This window comes from Macaca mulatta, chromosome 14, assembly GCF_049350105.2.
Source record: "Macaca mulatta isolate MMU2019108-1 chromosome 14, T2T-MMU8v2.0, whole genome shotgun sequence".
Lineage (NCBI taxonomy): Eukaryota > Metazoa > Chordata > Mammalia > Primates > Cercopithecidae > Macaca > Macaca mulatta.
Genome location: NC_133419.1, coordinates 14,456,887 through 14,479,170, shown reverse-complemented (window position 1 = coordinate 14,479,170; position 22,284 = coordinate 14,456,887). Strand labels below are relative to the sequence as shown.

The following is a 22,284-nucleotide window of genomic DNA, read 5'->3' as shown; positions in this document are numbered from 1 at the left end:
AGTTATTCACTCACCTTAACCTCCCAAAGTGCTGAATTAAATGCATGAACCACCATGCCTTATCACAAGAATTTTATGTAACAATTAGAATTATTACTGATAATGTACATTAAGTCATATCAGAATTATAGGCATTTCCTATAATTTTGGAACATGTACCAATAACATATTTATACAAATACAGCCCAAAGAGAGCCAAACACCACTTCAAATTTGACAATGCTTCTGTATGATTTTTACACCAAATAAGCCAAATTTCACCTTTACATTAGTGTACTATTAATGTTAAACCCAATTCTTAATAAAACCTTACAGATAAATCTAGCCAATTTTAATCAGTTTGACCATAAGATTCTCATAAACCTTTTATAACCCTTTATAAATTTTTGTTAAAGAGCAGAGCAGTGCTCGAAGAAAAACTGTTATGATTTTATTTCAACATTTAATTTAGGGGAAAACTGAATGATATCCCTTTAACTTTAGCCAATATGTTCACACAGAATTGTTTTCACAAGATTAATTTTTTACAAACCTTCCACAACTTGCTCAAACCCTTAGTTTTATCTTATCTGACTTAAAACAATCCTATAACCTAATCTAGGCAAAAAAAAATTACATTCCCATGACTTCTTATATAATCTTCAGCAAAAACACATTTCACTTTTCCTACACACCTTTACTGTAAAACTGTTTCTTCAGTAAGTCTCAGTTACATGTTACAATGTTAACTCTTAGCAACTTTTACTTTTGGTGAAAAACCTAGTTAGTAAGCAATTTTGATTATGTTGAACAATTTTCAAAAATCAAAGAAGCAGTTTATGACCTTAAAGCATTTAGTAAACCTAATATCTGACCTGCTTAACTTAGAACAAATGTCTACATTTTTGAAGATATTTTTATTTTACCAACAATCTTTAGAACTGTCTTTATTTCCTAAAGATTACTTAAGTCACATGAACTAAAAGGCATTACAATTTTTATTTTTCTGATAAAATATTTGATTTAAACATTTATTATTTTTAAGCCAATTAATCAAAGCTCTTCCATATCACACACACAACATATAAAAATATACAGACAGAAGATCCAGTACTTGTAAGATTTTTCATTTGCCAGTTTCTTAATTGGATTATTGGCTTCAGGGCAGAGAGCCCATGGAGGAACAGGGTCAAGAAAGCATGCAGGCTATACAGCCTAATTAGCAGGCACAGCTGGAAGGCAAAACAGATCCCCTACATTTGTGTCTCATTTTTATACCAGATCCTAGATCTCCAAAATAGAAATGATATGGAACAAGACATTGCTATGATTTTGCTGTGCATTTTATTGCAAAGCAATCTAAAGCCAATCAGCCCATTCTGTGACTAGCCCATCCCCCAATGGGAGTCTTAGCTCTCCATGCAGGGGTGAGGACATCTCCATACCTTCAAAGTGGCCAAGAGCATGCTTCTCTAATCCAAACATGCAAAGAGTCACATATTCTCCCATAACTGCCATTAGATATCCCCCAAAGTATATTTTCTACCTAGTTATTACACACCAAAGCTCTCATAATGTGAAGTAATTTCTGATACTTGCCCACAACAGTCGAAAATGTCAGATAACGCAATGCAAAACAGAACAGAGCCTTAGATTTTGAAAGGAATCTATCCACTTCCAATTCCTGGGGTTTCACGAGAAAAACAAGGGCTTTTCCCAAAATGGGGTCTGTGTTTCCTCCTGTTTTTCCCAAGGAGTCCCAGGCTTGAATATTCACTTTTAATTAAGCCAACTTTTAAGCATAACACCCTTAAAAAAAAAAAAAAAAGTCCTTTTAAATCTCTTATTATTTGACTTTAGCCAGGCCAAACAGCCAACACTTCTTTTGAACTTTACCAAACATAACCTCCCATGTAACCTCACAGGTGCTCAGAGAAAGGAAAATTCAAGACGGTTGGTGGAGGGGAGGAGAATTAACACATGGTAAAGGTCACACAGATATCAAACCAGAAGGAACTCATTCCCTGTGCCAGAAATTGAACCCTGGCAGCCATTGTAAAATGGCAGTGCCTTAGTTGCTGAGCTATAGCACTGGGCAGTTCCCATTACCCTTCCCAGAAGAAGCTTAGAGGCAGCCAATTTTAAGCTTCCAAAGGCTTTTAAGTGCTCAAGATAATTTTTAGGGCTAGCTGATATGAACCCTCAAATTCCTGTTCCCTGGATGTTAGAGACTAGTTGAAAATTCTACCATGTGGTTATAGGGTCCAGCTCCCAGAGACATAAAACAAGATGAGAGGGAAACTTCATCCAGTTTTTTTTCCAAGGACCTGCAATGAAGTTTGTAACTGACCAGTTTGATAGGCTGGTTTGAACAGCGGGCTTATGGGGTCCTAGCCTGACATTCAATCCTGAGGTACCCCTCTTTATGACAGAATGATACAGAAAGACAAATTTATAGCACAACGTATATCAGATTTGCTACAGCTTAAGACTAACTTCACAAATATTTTGTCCCATTAATCAAACCTTCACAGAGCAGATAGACAGCAACTTTTGCCATTCATTCAATCTGTTTGCACAGATAGGGGAAATGGAAGGGAGAAAAGTGTTGCCTGCAGCAGAGTGGGAAAGGTGAGGAGCTCAGGGAGGCCAGAGAAAGACCCACCCATTGCAGTGACACTGTAAAGTTGAGGTGGCCACTTGTCAGTCTCAAAAGATATTTTCCAGCAGTCCCATCAGCTCTCAAGTTTCCCCTTTTAGGGAGAAAAAGCTTTTCATGTCCCATGGTCCTGTACATGCCTAATGCTATCACCCATAGCCATCAGCAAAGAGTTCAAGGCAGAATAATCCAAAGAGAATAATGGTTAACATCCCGTAGTGCCAAACCTGTTCTTAGCACAGAGGGACTTTACTGAGAGGGAGCCTGTAACTCCTAAATCTTAGGAAGGACTCTAACCTTTCGAAGTTGGGCCTTGAACCCAAGCTTGGTCAAGCGTGTTTGCCTTTTATTAAGAGGGGCCTTTAACCTGCCTGTCTTAGGAGAGACTCTAACTCCTCTAAAGTTGGCCTCTAACCAAATTCCATTCTCTACCTGGATACCGCACAACTTACCCAAAGTCAGCCAATCGGTGCTGCAGTCTATTTCCTTTGGGACAGGGGTCTCCTTAGTATCATGCCTTCATGATCACCAGAAAGATGTTACTGGAAAACGGTCCTGATCCAGACACCAAGAGAGGGTTCTCGGATCTTGAACAAGAAAGAATTCAGGGTGAGTTCATAGAGTAAAGTGTAAGCAAGTTTATTAAAGAAGTAAATAAACAAAAGAATGGCTAACCCATAAGCAAAGCAGATGCATGTGCTGTTTGACTAAGGATACTTATTTTTATTTCTTGATTATATGCTAAACAAGGGGTGGGTTATTCATGAGTTTTCCAGGAAAGGAGTGGGCACTTCCCAGAACTGAGGGTTCCTCTGCTTTTCAGACTTGTAGGGTAATATTCTGACATTGCCATGGCATTTGTAAACTGTCATGGTACTGGTGGAAATATCTTTTAGGATGCTAATGCACTATAATTAGCATATAATGGGAAGTGGGGATGACCAGTGGTCACTCTTGTTGCCATCTTGGTTTTGGTGGGTTTTGGCCAGTTTCTTTACTGCATGCTGTTTTATCAGCAAGATCTTTATGACCTGTATCTTATGCCAACCTCCTATATCATCCTGTGACTTAGAATACCTAACCTACTAGGAATGCAGCCCAGCAGGTCTCAGCCTTATTTTATCCAGCCCCTATTCAAGATGGAGTCACTCTGGTTCAAATGCCTCTGACAATGATGTTATGAAAAAAGCATGCTGTATATTCAGCATGACCCCAACTATGTACATAACTAGAGAGAGGTACACCAATGCATAGACAGTAATTACATCTGGTTGGGAGTGTTTGAAATGCTTGTTCCCAGTGCCATAAAGAAATAGCACTTGAACATAAATTTAATTTCCTCAGCAAGGCCATTTTTTTTAACTTTCTGCAGAAAGGGTACTCTCGTGGAGTGCTATTTCTTTACAGCACCAGGGAACAAGCATTTCAAACAATTTGGTGGCAATCGTATGGGGATACATTCTCCTCTGGGGGCAGTCTCCAGTCCTCTCTCATGAGGGAGTGTGCTCCTCTGCCTCATTGCAGTGGCCTCAGAGATAAGGACTCGAGACCCACCTGGTGTGATGAATAAACCCAGACTCTCAGCATTTGCAGAAAAAAAAAAAACAAAAAACTTGCCTAGCAACCTGGACTAAAGGATCCTCACATATCATGTGAACCAGGAAACTCTGTGCACAGACTGAGGAAAAAAACACCAAGAGACTCAGTAAGGTATTTCCTTGGTGGTTGGGACTAAGGAAAAAGCCACAGGGCAGTAAAGCATTCCTTGGTTAGGACATACCAAGGAGAGAGAGACCGCAAGGGCAATAAAGCATTCGTTGGTCTGACTAGGGAAAGAAAGCTGCAGCGGGCAGTGAAGTATTCCTTAGTCAGAATGTCTTGGAGGTTAAAAAGAGGTGAGAAATTCCTATTGTTGGGGGGCTTGAACCTCAAAAAGAGGTAAGAAATCCCCATGGTGGGAGTTGAACCTCAAAAAGAGGTAAGAAATCCCCATGGTAGGAGGTTGAACTTCACACGAACCTCTGATAGTAAAAAAAAAAAAAAAAAAAAAAAAAAAAAATTCAAAACTCCCCTGTCCCCTCTTCTTGGGGAAAGAAAAAGGCTAAGCTCCTCTCCTTCTGGTCATTGCCCTAGAGGAAGGGGAAAGAGAGGGGGGGAAACAGCAGCATAGGTGGTTGGCAGAGGCAAAGGGAAGCCCAGCAGAGAAGAAAAAGAAGCTAGGAGAGGAAGTCAGAGAGAAAGAGGGCAAAAATAGCCAGTGTCACGCCAAACAGCCAGGCACACAAAGGGTTAAGTCCCTCTTCCCAGCCTGGCTCTGTGTGAAAAAGGGAGCAGGGACCAGTGCCAGGAGTAGAGCAGAGGAGGTGAAAGGGCATAATTCCTGCAACTTGCAGCAGGCATCTGCCAAACCTCAGGGCCGGTAATGACCCCGGCTCGGACTGCAGCTGCACAAATCCCACCCGGCCTGAGAAACTAAGTGTAGGAAGAAGGGAAAAAAGTAGAAAGGGAAATCAGAAAAAAACAAAAACAGGAGAGCAGAAGAACTCAGGAGGGAAAAAGGAAACAGGGAATGACAGAGAGAGAGGAAAAAAAAGTGCAAATGAGATTAAAAAACAGTTTATATACAAGGTATATAAGAAAAATAAATATACTTTTAATAAAAGGATAAGGAAGCATGAGAATATGGATTTTTACCTGCATTAAAAGGTTAAAAAATATTTTGTTTTAAAAGTTTAAGCAATTTTTAAAATGTTAATTGTAAAGGAAATTCTGTGTGTGAACATATTGGCTAAAGTTAAAGGGGTATAATCCAGTTTTTCTGTGAACTGGACATTAAAACAAAAGCACAATAGATTTTTCTTAAAGCACTAACCTGCCCTTTAACAAAAAGTATAAAAAGTTAAAAAGAGTCTATAAAAGTCTTACCTTATAGTCAGACATTAAAACTGGATAAATAATGTCTATGAGATTTTATTAAAATTAAACAACATTAATAGCACATTAATATTAAAGGTAAATTTTAACTTATCTGGTATAAAATAATACAAAAAGCATTGTCAAATATAAAATTGTGTTTAGCTTTCTTAAGGCCTGAGGACAGCTGGGTAAGTCACAAGGCCCCTCATTCCCAAGGCCACAACACGCAGGGGCAGTGAAGGCCACAAGAAGGCCAAGACCTTAAGTGGGGGCAGGGCCACAGTGTCCCCTGGGCAGCGCTGAGCAGGAATGGAGTGGGAGGCATCACCATGGGGCCTCAAGCCCCAGGATATGCTACAGAAATTATATACTTAATTTATCTTCCAATTTCCCTTCCCTCAGAACCAAGTCTTTTAACCCAGGTACCAGCCCTAGAATTTCCAGTACACCAGCACCAGCCTGAAAACCACACTCTCATCAAAAGATAGGAAAAAAAAAAAACCTCTAGTCAGCCTAGGAAGGACCTTGTTTTATGCTGTTAACCACTGAGACTGCCCTCCACACAGCCAAGAAAGAATGAATCCACCATACTCGAGTCAAGAAAACATCTTCCTCATCAGAATCATGGGTTACTGTACTAGGATCAAGTCCTACTAATTTAAAGTTAAAGAAAGCTTAATTTTCATATACGTTCTGTATTGCTTCCTTTCCTTTCCTTAATTTGTTACTAGCTCCTTTGTTATTAATGTAACTAAGTCTGACTCACCTCAGACCATTGCCATTAATGCTTGCTGTCATATCTTGTGGAAATGTAAGAGATCAACAATAGCTAGCCTTTTCATACAAATATGCATGTCCCAGCCCTCTAATTAACACAGTTACCCCAACACTCATTGTTGTGATTACCTACAGCCAGGACGCTGATTTTCTGCTCCTACAGCCTGGCAACCCTATAGTAAATGGAACTATGCCCTTTAAACTACTCAGGAGCAAAGTTGGACTTCCATGAAAAAGGTTTGTGCAGATCTAAAACCCCTCATCTCTTTCACTAAAAGGACTACCCCTTCTAACTCTCAGCCTTATCAATGTAACCCTATCCTTCTCTCTATTACCACCTCCACCTTAACTAACTGTAGACCTGCCCTTAGTCGCTTCTATGGTATGGGGATTGACATAAATGGAAAAAACCTCCTAGGTATTTTTTAAATAAGCATTATTCCCCCATCTTCCCCTTCTTCAGTAGCCTCAGTTCTAGATCCCAAACCAGTTGCTCCTACATCTAATAATAAAACTAGGGTGTCTATTGTAAAAATAAGAGATCTAAGGCAGACCTTAGCCATCAAGACAAGATATCAAGATGCAAATATGTGACTGGGATGGATTAAATATTCTGTTCACACTTTAAATAAAAGTGATTATTATGCTTGTACACACGGTAGGCCAGAGACCCAGATTATCCCCTTTCCACTCAGATGGTTTCTTCATTGACCAGATATGGACTGTATGGTGGCTCTCTTTCAGAATCCCACGGCTTAGGATAATCCATCATGCCAAGCTCTCTATCTGCTATTTCCTGAAATTCAACACCCTGTGGGTCAGCCCCTGAGGGCAATCCAGCTTCCAACACTAAATGACAAGTTTACTTCATGCTTCTCATGGCAAAGGGGAAATTTGGTGTTCCTTGGAAGCATAAAAGTATGCAAGGAGCTCAAGCCTTTCCAAGCGCTTGCCCATCAGTCCACACTTAGCTATCCCCAAGCAAATGTATGATGGTACTGTGGAGGACCTTTACGGGACACTCTGCCCAATAATTGGAGCAGTACCTGTGCTCTAATCCAATTGGCTATCCCCTTCACCCTGGCATTTCATCAATCTAAAAAAAAAAAAAAGTAAAAACAAAACACCACAGGCCAAGGGAAACTCCTTATGCATCCTTTAATCCTCAGGTTTATATAAATGCTATTAAGGTCCTGTGAGAAGTGCCAAGTAAGTTTAAAGCACAAAATCAAATGGCTGCAGAATTTAAATCCACGTTGTTCTGGTAGATAACTAGAAAAAAAAGTAGACTAAATAAACTATATCTATTACAATCAGCAACAATTCATAAATTACACTAAAGATGCCATCAAAGGGATAGCTAAGCAATTAGGACCTACCAGCCAGATGGACTAGAAAAATAAAAAGCTTTAAATGTAATATTAGCAGAAAAAGGAGATGTTTGTGTCGTAATTAAAACTCAATGTTGTACCTTTGTTCCTAATAATACTGCCCCTGACAGAACAATAACAAATGGGCTGCAAGGATTAACAGCCTTATCCAATAAACTTGCCAAAAATTCTAAAATAAATAACCCTTTTTCTGAAATAATAAAACATTGGTTCAATGGATAAAAAGAAATTTTAACTTCAATTCTCACCTCGTTCACTCTTGTTAATGGTGTACTTATTCTTGTAGGCTGTTATATTATTCCCTGCCTTCAAAGTTTTATACAAAAACTTCTCTCTGCCACTCTTGCAGAGTTAACTCCTAACTCTCCTCCACCCTATTCAGAAAAATTACTTCTCTTAGAAGGACAAACAAAACAATTAAGTCAAAAATATATCAAACAAGTTTGAAGAGGAATTATGAAATAAAAAGAGGGGGAGTTGTAAAAAGTAAAGTAGAGGTTCCTCTTCAAAGACTTTCCTCCCCATCTAATTAGGAATAAATAGTAACTTCTCTCAGAAGCAAAATTTATTCAAAGACCTGTACTAACATTCTTAAATATCTGCTAGCCATAATAAAGAAATCAATGTACTTTATGTTTTTAGCTCCTACAATTTAGCCTAAATATTTGCCCTGGCATGTTTATACTGGTCCAAGCAAGTATAGACAATGTCAGGTTATAAATGACCCTGTCTCCTTTGTTCGGTGTACTCTCATGGCAAAACTGCTGGTGAGTGTACCCTTTCTGCATAAAGTAAAAAAAATGGCCTTGCTGAGGAAATTAAATTTATGTTCAAGTGCTTTTCTTTATGGCACCAGAGAACAAGCACCTCAAACTGATGTTTTTCTGAATTATTTTAATTGTTTCCTCTTTTCCATGTTTTTTGAGTTTTCAACAATAAGCATGTCTTTATTCACTTGAGAAATTTTTTTTTTTGAGAACGTACTAAGTACCAAACAATGATGGGTATTGGGTAATTGTCAATTTTGTGCTCAGGAAGAAAACAAACACACACCCATTTTAAAAACAAAAGAAACAAATATTTCTGGAATATTAATATGCATGAAATGACCCAAAGCCTATGGATTCTGTGACTGCTGTGTTCAAGGACGTTCTCTTTTCAATTCACTGGAAAACAGTGAAAGGAGAAGTGCAAATGAGGAGAATTTTGTTTAACTTAATTTTGCATGCCAGAAACAGAAGAACTGCTTGTAACAGTCAGGTGTGAGTATGTGGTGACCAATGCGTTTCACCCATGCCTTTCCTGTTTTACTATGTTCATCAGCAATTTCCTCTGCTTTTTCTTGTACTAGGATGCGTATGTAACTTCCCTAGATGGCCACACTTGAGGAGTAACAGCCTAAGACTAAAACTGAACTTTGGTCTCTAAAATAAAGAGGCATCTTGTCTACAAAAATTATGCGTTTACATTGCAAAAGAGCCATTTTTCTTCCTCGTAAAAGAGGCAAGAGGGAAGTGCCACACTTGCTTTCTTTCTCAGGTTGATCACATACAACCTTCTGACACCATCTCATACAGAGTCAAACCATGATTCATGTCTGAGGTTCAGTCCTGTGTGGACTTGGAACTAGTCCGGGTGTTTCCTATTTCTGTCTTTCACCTGTGGTTTAAAATGGGGAGAAATGTCTAGTTACATTTGCTGGGACAATTCCCTTCCAGCAGGAATCTAGGAGACCAGTGTGAAAACTGATAGTCAAAGAATCACTAAGTGGATCGGAGAACTATGGATTTTATAGACTTTGGAATAAACTTTGTTATAACAAATATGGAAGGTATCAGTGAACAAACTGGCAGTATTTTCTTTTCTGAACAGTTGACTCCTAACCTGATGTGTTAAGGGCTGCCTTGCCAGCTCCTTCCCCTCAGACGCTGTTCTTTCCACGAGCATTGTTTGGGTACTGAGCACAGAAATAAGAACATAGTGATTTTATGATTCCTTTTAATCTGGAGGGTGAAAACAGAAGGCCTATGTGAAATGTTGCACATTGCCATTAAAAGCTAGGCCAGAATTTGGTGGCCCATGCCATTTCATTTGTGTTCTGTATTAGCACTCTTTTTCTTCGTCTCTCTTTCACTTTCCCTGATCCATTTTCTCATCATCACTTATTCCCTTTCTGCTCCTTTTTTCTTTACCTTTTGCAAATTTAGATTTGGAGGACACATGCTAGTGATTTGAGGTGGACTGAACTAAAGAGAGCTGGTGTGATGGTATGTGATGGTGTGATGGTGTGAGCCTGTCATCCCAGCTACTCAAGAGGCTGAAACAGGAGATCCCTTTAGCAAAAGAGTTCAAGGTGAGCCTGGGCAAAATACTGAAACCCTGTCTCGAAAGAAGGAAGAAAGGAAAGAAACAAAGAACAAATGAATGGATGGACAGATAAGGAAGGAAGGAAGGAAGGAAGGAAGGAAGGAAGGAAGGAAGGAAGGAAGGAAGGAAGGAGAGAGAAAGAAAGAAAGAAAGAAAGAAAGAAAGAAAGAAAGAAAGAAAGAAAGAAAGAGAGAGAGAGAGAGAAAGAAAGAAAGAAAGAAAGAAAGAAAGAAAGAAAGAAAGAAAGAGAGAGAAAGAGAGAGAGAGAGAGAAAGGAAGGAAGGAAGGAGGGAGAGGGGAGATAGAGAAATAAAGAAATAAGAGGAAGAAGGGGGGAAGGGGAGGGGAGGGAAGAGAAGAGAAGAGAAGAGAAGAGAAGAGAAGAGAAGAGAAGAGAAGAGAAGAGAAGAGAAAGAGAAAGAGAAAGAGAACACCCTGATGTGGCAAAAGCTTAGCCTTTAGGCTTCCGCACTCGTATTCCATGTCATGGCAGACATAACTGAGCAGTCATATCCTTGATTTTCACTTTATTCTGAAGTTGCCTCACCATTATTCTCAACACAGTTCTCCAGGACATTCTAGTGAAAGCCTAATTCATCAATCATTAAATAAATTCTCCTTGAGCATCTGTTATTCGTCATTTGAAGAGTCTAGGAGACAGACTGACCCCTCAGCACTATTGTTCCCTCTCCATCTGCCCTCCAAGCTAAGCTCTACAAGGATTGAGCGTTAGGACCAACTCACTTCCCCTGCCCATCTGCCTTCAGGTTTCCAAATGACATCAGCCTAACCTAAAAAGTTCCCCTTACATTTTCCTTCAGCTGAAAATGATTTAACATAAAGAGCTTTGCACACACAAGACTGGAAACACACACAGTGGAATTTCTCTTATGTCCTCATTTCTCAGTCTCCACATCTTCCTGTCACGTGACTTCCTTCTTGAGGAAGTTTTGAACAAAAGAAAAAACCGAACTGCACTTGGTCTCTCTAGGTTAACTACTGGCAGATTTCATATTTCTAAATTTGTTACATTATTCGGTAACATAAAACCAATCTCACATTCAATCTTTTCCTCTTTTACCATGTGATATTCAGATAAACTTTGAGCTAAAGCAAAGTAAAAATTGCCACCATTTTTCTTTCCACCTGAAATAACCATGAATAAATTAAGATGAAAAAACCACTGTAAGTGGTTCTTTCATCACAGAGTTGTGTAGAGTTGGGAGCTTTGGGTCCTCTATTGAAATATTCCTATTGTGTCTTCTATTTGTTGGTAATCTCAATATAAGATTAAGAGCAAAGCCTGGATTTTGAGTCTATTCATTCTCTAGACTTTGTTTTTGCTTTGCTAGTCACTCAAATATCTCAACTGCTAGAATGACAAATGTGGATGGGAAATAGAGATTTCAGAAGTGAAATATAAACTACATTCTAGCCCAGTAGGTAACTTTGCACAAGTCCTGAAGTTTCCCTAAGTCCTCATCTTACCAACTGTGAAACACAAATAGGAGCTTCCTCTATACAGTAGATGCAGTTGCTAAGTGGATTGGCTGCAATCCTCCATGTAAAGCTCTACAAGGTGCAGACAGGAGCTCAATGTGTATCAGCTCTCAGCTTTGCTGAGCTTGCTATGCAGTCTTCAGGATGGGAGTGGGGGAAGAGGCATGTTAGAGAGTCTAAGGAACTTGACTTTCTCCCTGGTTACCTATTTGACAGTATGGGACATCATATTGACTCAGAGAGACCACCCGAATATTGTTTACTCATATTCTAAACAAAGCCATGAATCTCTCTAAGGAAAACAATCTGATTGCAATGTCATCTGGATTAATGACACAGGTAAATGAGAAGTGATTGGCTGTGGCCAGGCACGGTGGCTCACACCTGTAATCCCAGAACTTTGGAAGGCTGAGGCGAGTGGATCACCTGAGGTCAGGAGTTCAAGACCAGCATGGCCAACATGATGAAACCCCATCTGTACAAAAATTAGCTGGGCTTGGTGGCGCACGCCTGTAATCCCAGCTACTAGGGAAGCTGAGGCAGTGGAATTGCTTGAACCCGGGAGGTGGAGGTTGCAGTGAGCTGAGATTGAGCCACTGCACTCCAGGCTGGGTGACAAAGAGAGACTCTTCCCCCCACCAAAAAAAACAAAAAGAAGTGATTAGTTGCTTTGTCAAAAAATTCATTTTAGGACTTTTTTAGAATGCGATTGACAAGCATTTTCTTTAAATGATCAGCTAGTAAATATTTTAGGCTTTGCAACCATACGGTTTCTACAGTAACTACCTAACTCTGCCATTATAGCCCAAAAGTAGGTGATAAGAAAGTGTATGTGCATGAATTTGTTCCAGTAAGTCTTTATTTACAAAAATAATTTGGGGCTCGATTTGGGGAGGAACACACAAGAAACAGAAGGAAATGGGCATTGTGTAAAACCCACAGGACACTGCAGCTTCTTTCAAGGATTTGTGAAAGATGGTGGCCACACCCTGCTGATGTTGGCAGCTCTTCAACTTGCATCCAGACAAGAAAAATACGTTACAGTTTCCCTTCTCCACCCAAAACTCCATCAGTTTCTCCTCTGCCAGGGCCAGAGTCTCCTACTGTGAAGTTAAACAAATTATACCTGCTCCTCACGTTCCCAGCTCTGGGCATCATGCCTGCATTCTTGGGGTCTCTCTCTAAGGCTAGATACTGGGGAAGTGATTACTATGGCTAATGCAGTAGTTTGTAATTAAATCTTTTTTATGAAAAAAAAATCCTGGAAACCTAAAGAAACCTCTGTTTTCTTCACTTCTTATTGTGGACTGAAGGGTGTAAGGATAGCAAACTAGAAGAAAAGACTGTGGTGTATTACAATTCCTCCCTCCCTTGCTCCCACCTTCAGCATGAATTCTCCTGTTCTTTGATACACTTATCCACAGATCTAGTTATCTACAGAATCAATAGAATCCTTCTTTCATGCTGTCTCTACCTCCAGGCAATTTTTGGGGGTCAGTGGGGACTCACCCAATTTTAAAGTGATTGTTAATAATTTGCCTTCAGACTATCTCCAATTCAATCCTTCCTCCTTAATCTGCAAGTAAACCTCCCTAAAGTACAAATCCAATCATGTCATTCTTTGCTCAAGAGCCTTCATTAGTTTTTTTGTTCATTCATGGCCTGATGACATCCAAATTCCTTATCCCGATCTTCAAGTCTGTCACCACCCGGTGATACTTAGCGAACATGACACGGAACTCAAGGAGGAAAAATATGAACAGAGGGCTATTGATTTGGCAAGAACGAGGGAAGGTGTGGTCTTACCAGCACAGTTTCAACAGATTTGTAAGGGCGGAACTCATCAGTCTCAGATAGGGGCTCAGAGGGGATTGCAGCAAGGCCAGGTATTGAAGAAAGTTATGCCAGTGTAGCAGTGAAAGGAGAGAAGAAAATGGAAAAGTAGGAACAGTAGCTGGCAATGTCAAGCAAAGGAATCCTCAAAATTGGAAAAGTGGACCAGATTTTGAGACTGAAGCAAACACTTCAGTGTTTTTCAGAGAGGGATTCTCTGAAGCAGTTGTTTTCTGCCTTGGCTGCTCACTAGATCACAGTCAGTCATTGGTAGGGCCAGAATTTAGCTGACGCCTTCAGTCACAGGAAAAGACAGCTGCATGAGAACACAGGCAAGTGGTAATAGAAAGAACAAAGAACCCAGAATCAGGATGAGAGGGGCTTAAAGAGGGAGGCAGTGGCACAGAGGACAAAGTTGTAGAATTTTATACTTTTGCTTAAAGCAGGTCTTGTCTGTCTTTGTAAGTAGCTGTTTTCGCTCATTGAAAATAATGTAAACATTCATTGATTTATTTTACTGTCTCCAGGGTAAATAGAAGAAGGTGTTCTCTAAAATCATTCTCAGTCTTCAAATAGACTTATAAACCAGCTTGGTAAAACCTAGAAAATAGTTGCCCAAGCACATCTGTAGGGCATCTGTGGCCTTCCACCCATAGTGCCTGCTGTCTGCTCTTTGAAGAGACTGACTCTTTGATCCTGCTTGGAGTGATGGGAGGGGTAAACCCGCTTCTGGGAAGCCACAATGCTGTGGTATTCCCTTCTGAGAGAGCTCACCCTGAGCTTTTCTTTAAAAAGCTTTCTGAGACCAGGAATATGGGCAAGCATGGACTCATTGGGAATCATGCATCCAATTGACTCAATTAATTTGATGTGCATTGCGACATCAAGTTATCCCTGAAAATAGCTCTGAAAATTATCCAGAGGTGATGTGACTTGGGAAAAATACAGTCACCCTGAACTTGCTTGATCTTGAAAGTGGCATTTTGTTGGCTGGGCTCAATCTCAAGGAAGAGAGGCAGTTATGGCTTGGAGCCAGGCAGTTAGGTTGATGGATGTTCACTGGAAAGGGCTGCCCAGATGCATCCCAGATGGTGGGAAATACCTCATCTATGGGAGGTCATAAAAATCCAGACAAATAAAGGACACTTCAGTCTATGTGGATGTTAAAGGTTTGGGGAAGGGAAAAGCGGCAAAGAGGAGGGAGAGCTATAGGTCATGAAGTATCTGTTTATTTTACTGAATCATTAATTAGTACTGAAAATCTGAAATTAGTCTAGAAATTGTCTCTGCCAGATGAGGCAGGAAGACAGAGAAGACAACATGTTCTCTCTGTGCACTGCCTACATTACATCTTTGATCGAAGTTTCAAGACATCACTCTTCTTAAGTTGCTCATCAATAGGTTCAGACAATCAATTTAAAAGCAGTCACACCTGGCTGGGAATGCCAAAGAATGCCTTCTTACCCATTTATTAATAGGAGATGTTTATTTCTACTATCCTGGCTTTTTTGGATAGAGATGTATTAATCATTACACAGTCATTTTGTTATGAGATGAAACTGATTATCTGAAAAATGGATAAAATGATCTTGGTAAAATTCATTTTTTCACAATTGTCAATTTCCTCTCTTTGTCTTCAGAGCAAAAATGGTTTTATAAAGTTGGTGGTCTTCAGCTTAAAAAAATAAAATATTGCTTAAGAGTCTCACAGAACAATTAGACTTTATTTAATATTTGCATCTACTTTAAACTGGTTTTGTTAATTCTCCACATGATATGTGGCACTCTTAGTTGTAAGAGATTTTCTCTTCAAATAGTTTGCAGATATTTTATACCATTCGAGAGGTTGTCTCTTCACTTTATGAATTGTTTACTTTTCTGTGCAGAAGGTTTCCAGCTTAAAGTTATTACATTTGCCCATGTTTTGCTTTGGTTGCCTATGCTCCTGAGTTCTTACTAAAAAAAGAAATCTTTGTCCAAACCAGTCCTGAAGCATTTTTTCAATATTTTCTTCTAGTAGTTTTATAGTTTCAGATCTTACACTTAAGTCTTTTATCCATTTTTTTTTATTTTTAGATATGGTAAGAGAGGGGTCTAGTTTCATTATTCTGCATATAGATGTCTAGTTTTCCCAGCATCATTTATTGAAGAGATGGTTCTTTCCCCAATGTATGTTCTTGGTAGCTTTGTCAAAAATAAATTTACTGTAAATATATGTATTTATTTCTGGGTTTTTTATTCTGTTCTATTGGTCTATATGTCTGTTGTTATTCCAGTGCCATGCTGTTTTGGTACTATAGCTTTGTAGTATAATTTGAGTCAGGTAATGTGATGCCTCCAACTTTGTTTTTCTTGATTAGGATCACTTTGACTATTCTGGGTATTTTGTGATTTCATATAAATTTTAGTATTTTTTCTATTTCTATGAAGAATGTTATTGGTAATTTGATAGGGTTTGCATGGAATCTATAGATAGTTTTGGGTCGTATTGACATTTTAACAATATTGATTCTTCCAATCCATGAACATAGGATATCTTTCCATTATTTGAGTCCTCCTTCAATTTTTTCATCAGTGTTTTATATTTTTCATTGTAGAGATCTTTCACTTCTTCAGTTAAGTTTATTTACAGGTATTTTATTTTATTCATAGCTATTATAAATGGGATTGCTTTCTTGGCTTCTTTTTCAGATTTTTCAATGTTGGCATATAAAAATGCTACTAATTTTTATATGTTGATTATGTATCCTGCAATTTTACTAAATTTATCAGTTTGAATAGCTTTTGGTGGAGTCTTTAGGTTTTTCTAAATATAAGATTATATACCTACAAACAGGAATAATTTGACTTCTTTGTTCACAATTTTTATGCCTTGTATTTCTCTTGTTTAATTGCTCTGGCTAGAACTTTCAGTACTATGTTGAATAAAAGTGGTGAAAGTGGGCATTCTCTTCTTGTTCCACATCTTAGAGGAAAGGCTTTCATTTTTTTCTTATTTGGTATGATACTAGCTATGAGTTTGTTGTATATGGACCTTATTATGTTGAAGTAGGTTCCTTCTATACCCAGTTTGTTGAGAACTTTTATCATGAAGAGATGTTTAATTTTATGGAATGATTTTCACTCTCCATTGAAATTTTCATATGTTTTTTGTCCTTTATTTGGCTGATGTGATGTATCACATTTATTGATTTGTATATGTTAACCCATACTTGCATCCCTGGGATGAATCCTCTTGATCATGATAAAGTATCTTTTTAATGTGCTGTTGAATTTGGTGTGCTAGTATTTTGCTGAGAATTTTTCCATCTATGTTCATCGGTGATATTGGCCTAGAGTTTTCTTTTCATGTTGTGTCTTTGTCTTGTTTTGGTATCAGGATTATCCTAGCCTTATGGAATGAGTTTGGAAGTATTCCCTCATATTTGATTTTTTTTTAAATAGTTTGGGTAGGATTAGTATTACTTCTTTTTTAAGTGTTTGGTGGAATTTAGCAATGAATAGAAGCTACTAAACTCCATCCTCTTCTACTAACACAGCAAAGAAAATGCAAGCCATCAGGTCCTGTTCTTTCCTTTGATGGGAGACTTTCTATTATTCCTTCTATCTCATTACTTGTTATTGGTCTATTGAGGTTCTGTATTTCTTCATGGTTCAATCTCAGTAGGTTGTATGAGTCTAGAAATTGATCCGTCTCTTCTACATTTTCCAATTCATTGGCACATAGTTGCTGATAATAGTATCTAATGATCCTTTAAATTTCTGTGATATCATTTATAATACCTCTGTTTTCATCTTTTATTTTACTTATTTGTGTCTTCTCACCTTTTCTTAGTCCAGATAAAGTTTTGTCAATTTAGTTTATCTTTTAAAACACAAACTTTTCCTTTTACATTTTGTACTGTTTTCTTAGTTTCAATTAACTATTTCTCCTCCGATCTTTATTACTTATTTTCTTCTACTAACTTTGGATTCATTTTACTCTTGCTTTTCTAGTTTCTTGAGATGCATTGTTAGATTATTTATTCAAAGTATTTTACAATTTTAATGTAGATGTTTATTGATATAAACTTCCCTGTTTGTACTGCTTTTGCTATGTCTTACAGCTTTTGTACATTGTGCTTCCATTTTCATTTGTTTCAATACATTTTTAAATTTACTTCCTTTTTATTGACTCAATGGTCATTCATGAGCAGATTGTTTAATTTCTGTGTATTTTATAGTTTAGGTCAATTTGGTCTATAGTGCAGATGTAGTCTAATTTTTCTTTCTTCATTTGTAGTCTAGATAATCTGTACCATGGTGAAAGTGGGGTGTTGAACTCCCAACTATTACTGCACTGGGGTCTGTCTCTCTATTTAGCTCTAAAAATATTTGCTTTAGACATTTGAGTGCTTCAGCATCGGGTGCATACATATTTACAATTGTTATGTCCTCTTGCTGAATTGACTCCTCTATCATTATATAGTGACCTTCTTTGGTTTTTTTTTTATAGGTTTTGTCTTAAAATCTATTTTATCTGATATAAGTGTAGTTACTCCTGCTCTTTTTTGTTTTCCATTTGTATGAACTATCTTTTTCCATCCCTTCATTTTCAGTCTATATGTGTCTTTATAAGTGAAGCGAGTTTCTTGTAGAAAGCATATCTTGTAAAACAAGTCAGATCTTGTTTTTACAGTGGGCATAGTCATCATGTCCTCAGATAAAAACAGGTATACTGATTCCCGTGTACCAGGTGCTAACCCTGCTCAAGCATGGGTATAGCCTTTGCATAGGTATAGCCATCCATTGATCTACTTCCCTGGATGTGGCTCAACCTAGAAAACTTAGGGACCTGTTGAAAGTTCCACTATTATCTTCACTTTTCCACCTTCATGTGCCAAAAATAAACTATTAGAGCACTTAATGCAAAATGTGATATAGGCATATATAAAATCATTTTCCAAATTTTGCATGTAAATTAATCGAGATATATAGTGATAAACAGAACTGCCAATCAGCAATCAGGAGTGTTTAGCCTATGCCCAGAGTCCTAGAATATATTAAACCCCATCCTCTTCTACTAACACAGCAAGGAAAATGCAACTTCTTAAAACACAGAATTCACTATTTCATATCCAGGGCCTTTCGTTCCCAGCCATGGTGCTAAGCTTCTGCAGCAGCCTAAAGACTGATAAAATATTATAGAATATAATTGAAATATGCAGACATTTTTCCCATAGTACACCACATAAAGTACATTTTTTGTTTAAAAAATACATCACCAATACAAAAATGTTAATCACAAGTAGTTACAAAAAGAGAAATATATGATATTGCCCAAGAATTTGTCTTTAATTTATGAACGTCTGTTATGACCAGTTAATCTCTGAACCTTTGTTGTTCATAAGAAATTTCTGCACGGGGATATGCATCCTATACACCCATATCCTACAGATGATTTCAATATCAAAATAAAAGGTATTCTGGTCTTCTGCAGAGATACGGCTTTCTGACTTAAAGGCTACATCATTCTTTTCTGAAGATTATGTTTTTCATAATTAAGGAGCTTTTGAATATTACATGATAAAGCATTTCTGCTCATTGTGAGATCAACTCCAAGTAGTATTTATCTTCAGAGATTCTAATAATCAGTGACCATAAAAGCACTAAACACGCAACCAAATGAAATGAATGGCACTTAGGAAGTTAATTCTCTCTCAATGTCAGTATAGTCATCAGCTAATATCCTTTGTTTTAAACTGAAGCCAAGGGAGGTCTCAATGGGGTCACTAACAAGAGTTAGTTAAAAACAAAACAAAAACAACAACAAAAAAACTTTACATGAAATCTAGGCTTGCAACCCCATCTCAAACTTCTCAACAAAATCCTATCCGATAACTGTAAATCAGTTGTCTTCCGAAATAACTTTCCCTTTCATCTCCAAGCTCCCTGAAATTGGATTCTACCCACAGGGATATGGAGTATTTATTAGAAGCAGAACTTCCCACATTGTAGTGCCTACAGTTATCTAAAAGGTTTGCTGTAAGATTTTTAGCAACTGAACACTCATGGGGATTTGAAATTTTCCCTTCTGAATACAGAGGGAGGTGAGGGGAATATACAAAATGCATTTTACTGGATATAATCTCTTGAAAATTTCCATGATTTCAGGCCTAAGATTATGGAAGTCAGAATCCTACCAGAAGATTAAACAACAGAAGTGTGCTTTCTGCCTCAGCTTCCTTTCCTTGTTTGGTATTTTAAATCTCAATCCTCTAGCATTCCTCTGTATCTTGTAGTAAGTTATAAGGGAAACAGCCAAATTCAGACTTTCTTGTGGTCCTGGAGGTTCCGTTCTTTATGGATGATTTTACCAACCACTTCCTATTTGTTAATTATTGGAAAAACAACTTTGTAACAGGGACTTGGCCTATTAAGCCAAAAATGTTAATAGTAAGACAGTTGGAAATGCAAAAATCAGGGACTAAATTATGTCACCAACAGTGGGCCAGTTTCTGATTCTCTTTTCTGGTGTCATGATAGAGATAAGATGGAAAAACAAAGACACTATAGGAATAACATACAAGGAATTGTCTAGGAATACCTAGCTAGAAAACTGGTCAACCAAATCTTAACTTAGCAGACACGTTAAGCATTCCTATTACAACAAATTTTATCTGTGTGACTTTAGCAAGCCTTTTACCTGATAGGAATATTTGGCTTTGGACAAATGCATAAATGAAGAAATTAATCCAAAATTTCCAGAGGTGAAAGAATAGGTTAAACGTGAGTTTCAGCTTAATTGGGAAATTATTTTTAAAAAGATCTCTCTGTATTAATAGTAATCCCTCTTCTACCTAAAATAAGATGCTATGAGAAGGCTTGCTAGTCTCCTGGAAGCCCTGACCAGTAATAGCATCTCTAGTTCTTGAGGTAGTGCCATGTTAGATAGAAATTGAATATTCAAGGTGAACTGTCCCATTGCCACAACTAGCTACAAAAAGTACTTGTGGTTTGCCTGGCCTATTGATTTATTAGAGTACAACTAATAAAGAATGGTTATTAAATTTGAAGATACCTTTTATGCATTTGCCTGATTTTGTGCCAACCCTGAGTTTATATAAGGAGCAACTACAATTCTGCCAACAATTAGGAGAGTTGAAAATAAATGTTTAGCTGTTCTTCCCACATTATTTATACATCTGAAACAAATTCCATTATTTCATTCCATAACACCAGGAGAAGATTCTCTTCTTCCATCTGTTTAGGGAATCTTTGATTTCCTTGTTCCTCAGGCTGTAGATCACTGGATTTAACATGGGGATTATAACTGTGTATAAGACTGATGCCAACTTGTTTTGGCTCAGGGAATCACCAGCATTAGGATATATATAAACAAAGATACCTGAGCCAAAGAAAAGGACCACTGCTGTCAAGTGAGAAGCACAAGTGTTGAAAGCTTTGGCTCTGCCTTCAGCTGAGGTGATCTTCAGAATTGTGGCAATGATATAACCATAAGATATCATGATAACTAAAACTGACGTGAGTCCAAAGATCACTGTGAGAACAGAGGTCATGACTTGAAAGAAAAAGGTGTCAGAACAGGATAGAATCAGCAGCTGGGGCAGATCACAGAAGAAATGGTTGATGACGTTTGGCCCACAGAAAGGGAGCTGAAGCAAGGTACAGAGTTGGATAAATGAGCCTAAGAATCCAGTTATACAAGATCCTGCCACCATCTGCCTGCAGAGGGTGGGCGACATGATGGCCCTGTAGAGCAGAGGGTCACAAATGGCAGCATATCGATCATAAGCCATGGTTGCAAGAAGACAGCACTCAGTTAGACCTAGGCTAGAGAAGAAAAAGTACTGCATACTGCACTCCATAAAGGAGATGAATTTATGCTTCTTGAAGAAGTCTGAGAGCATCTTGGGAGCTATAGTGGAAACATAGCAGATGTCCAGAAACGACAGATTACTAAGGAAAAAGTACATAGGTGTATGCAGATGGGAGTCCATCCTGATAAGGGTGATGAGGCTCATGTTCCAGGACACTGTCAGGAGGTAGATCCCTAAGAATATTGAAAAGAGGAAAATAGCGAGCTTTGGAAATTCAGAGAATCCCAAGAGAATGAACTTTGTAATTGTTGTACTGTTCCTTTCCTCAGTCATTGCACGGTGATTCTAGTATCTGTAGGAAAAAAGAGCATAAATATCTAAGTCAGTTGTTATCCCAATTTCTATTGAAATAAACTACCTTGTATCCACACTGAACACAGAGCCAAGCAAAATATTGATCCAATTTAGAGGAAATAACCCTGATTAACCTTGGCCCTTACCCTAGAACTTAAAGTATAATAAAAAATGTTTTTTTAAAAAATGCATAAGCAAAAAAAAAAAAAAAACTACAATGGTTCTGTGCATCAGTTTTTCCACATGTAGAAGAGGATGACTACACATTTCATTGTATATCAGGCTCTTTTGAGAACAAAAGAAAGTATAAGAACATTTGGAAGGGACTTTTTAAAAGACACTTTGGAAACGTTAGCATATCGCTAATGGAATTACAATCCTGTGCATGAGTCAGTGACTAAGAGCATGGACTTAGATGTCACACTGCTGTTTTTGGATTGTGGTTCTGCTACCTACAAACTGTGTTAATATCTTTGTGCTTGTTATTTCATCAGTAAAACAGGGATAGTAAACCTGTCTCAGGTTTTAACTGAGGTTATGTATGGTATCTGTCAGGCACATAGCACGAATGGTATGAAAGTGGTGTCATTAGGGGATATCTTTCTAGTATAATTTTGAAGCACTCTTTTGATTTGTGAAAAACTTAAATTTAAATGTTTAATGGGGTCATATAGGTAACATTCTCTGA

At 38.0% G+C, this 22,284-nt stretch overlaps 1 protein-coding gene across 1 annotated transcript; it reads right to left on the bottom strand.

The window, feature by feature from the left end:
- Positions 1 to 20,621: 20,621 nt before the first annotated feature.
- On the bottom strand, positions 20,622 to 21,575 carry LOC106993231 (olfactory receptor 5AN6-like). The gene has a single exon (XM_028832932.2). It carries the CDS (start codon positions 21,573 to 21,575, stop codon positions 20,622 to 20,624), a length of 954 nt encoding a protein of 317 aa, XP_028688765.2.
- Between the last annotated feature and the right edge of the window lie 709 nt (positions 21,576 to 22,284).

Bases quoted from the DNA above. Each gene is read 5' to 3' on its own strand.
- LOC106993231 (XM_028832932.2), bottom strand. From the start codon at position 21,575: ATGACTGAGGAAAGGAACAGTACAACAATTACAAAGTTCATTCTCTTG.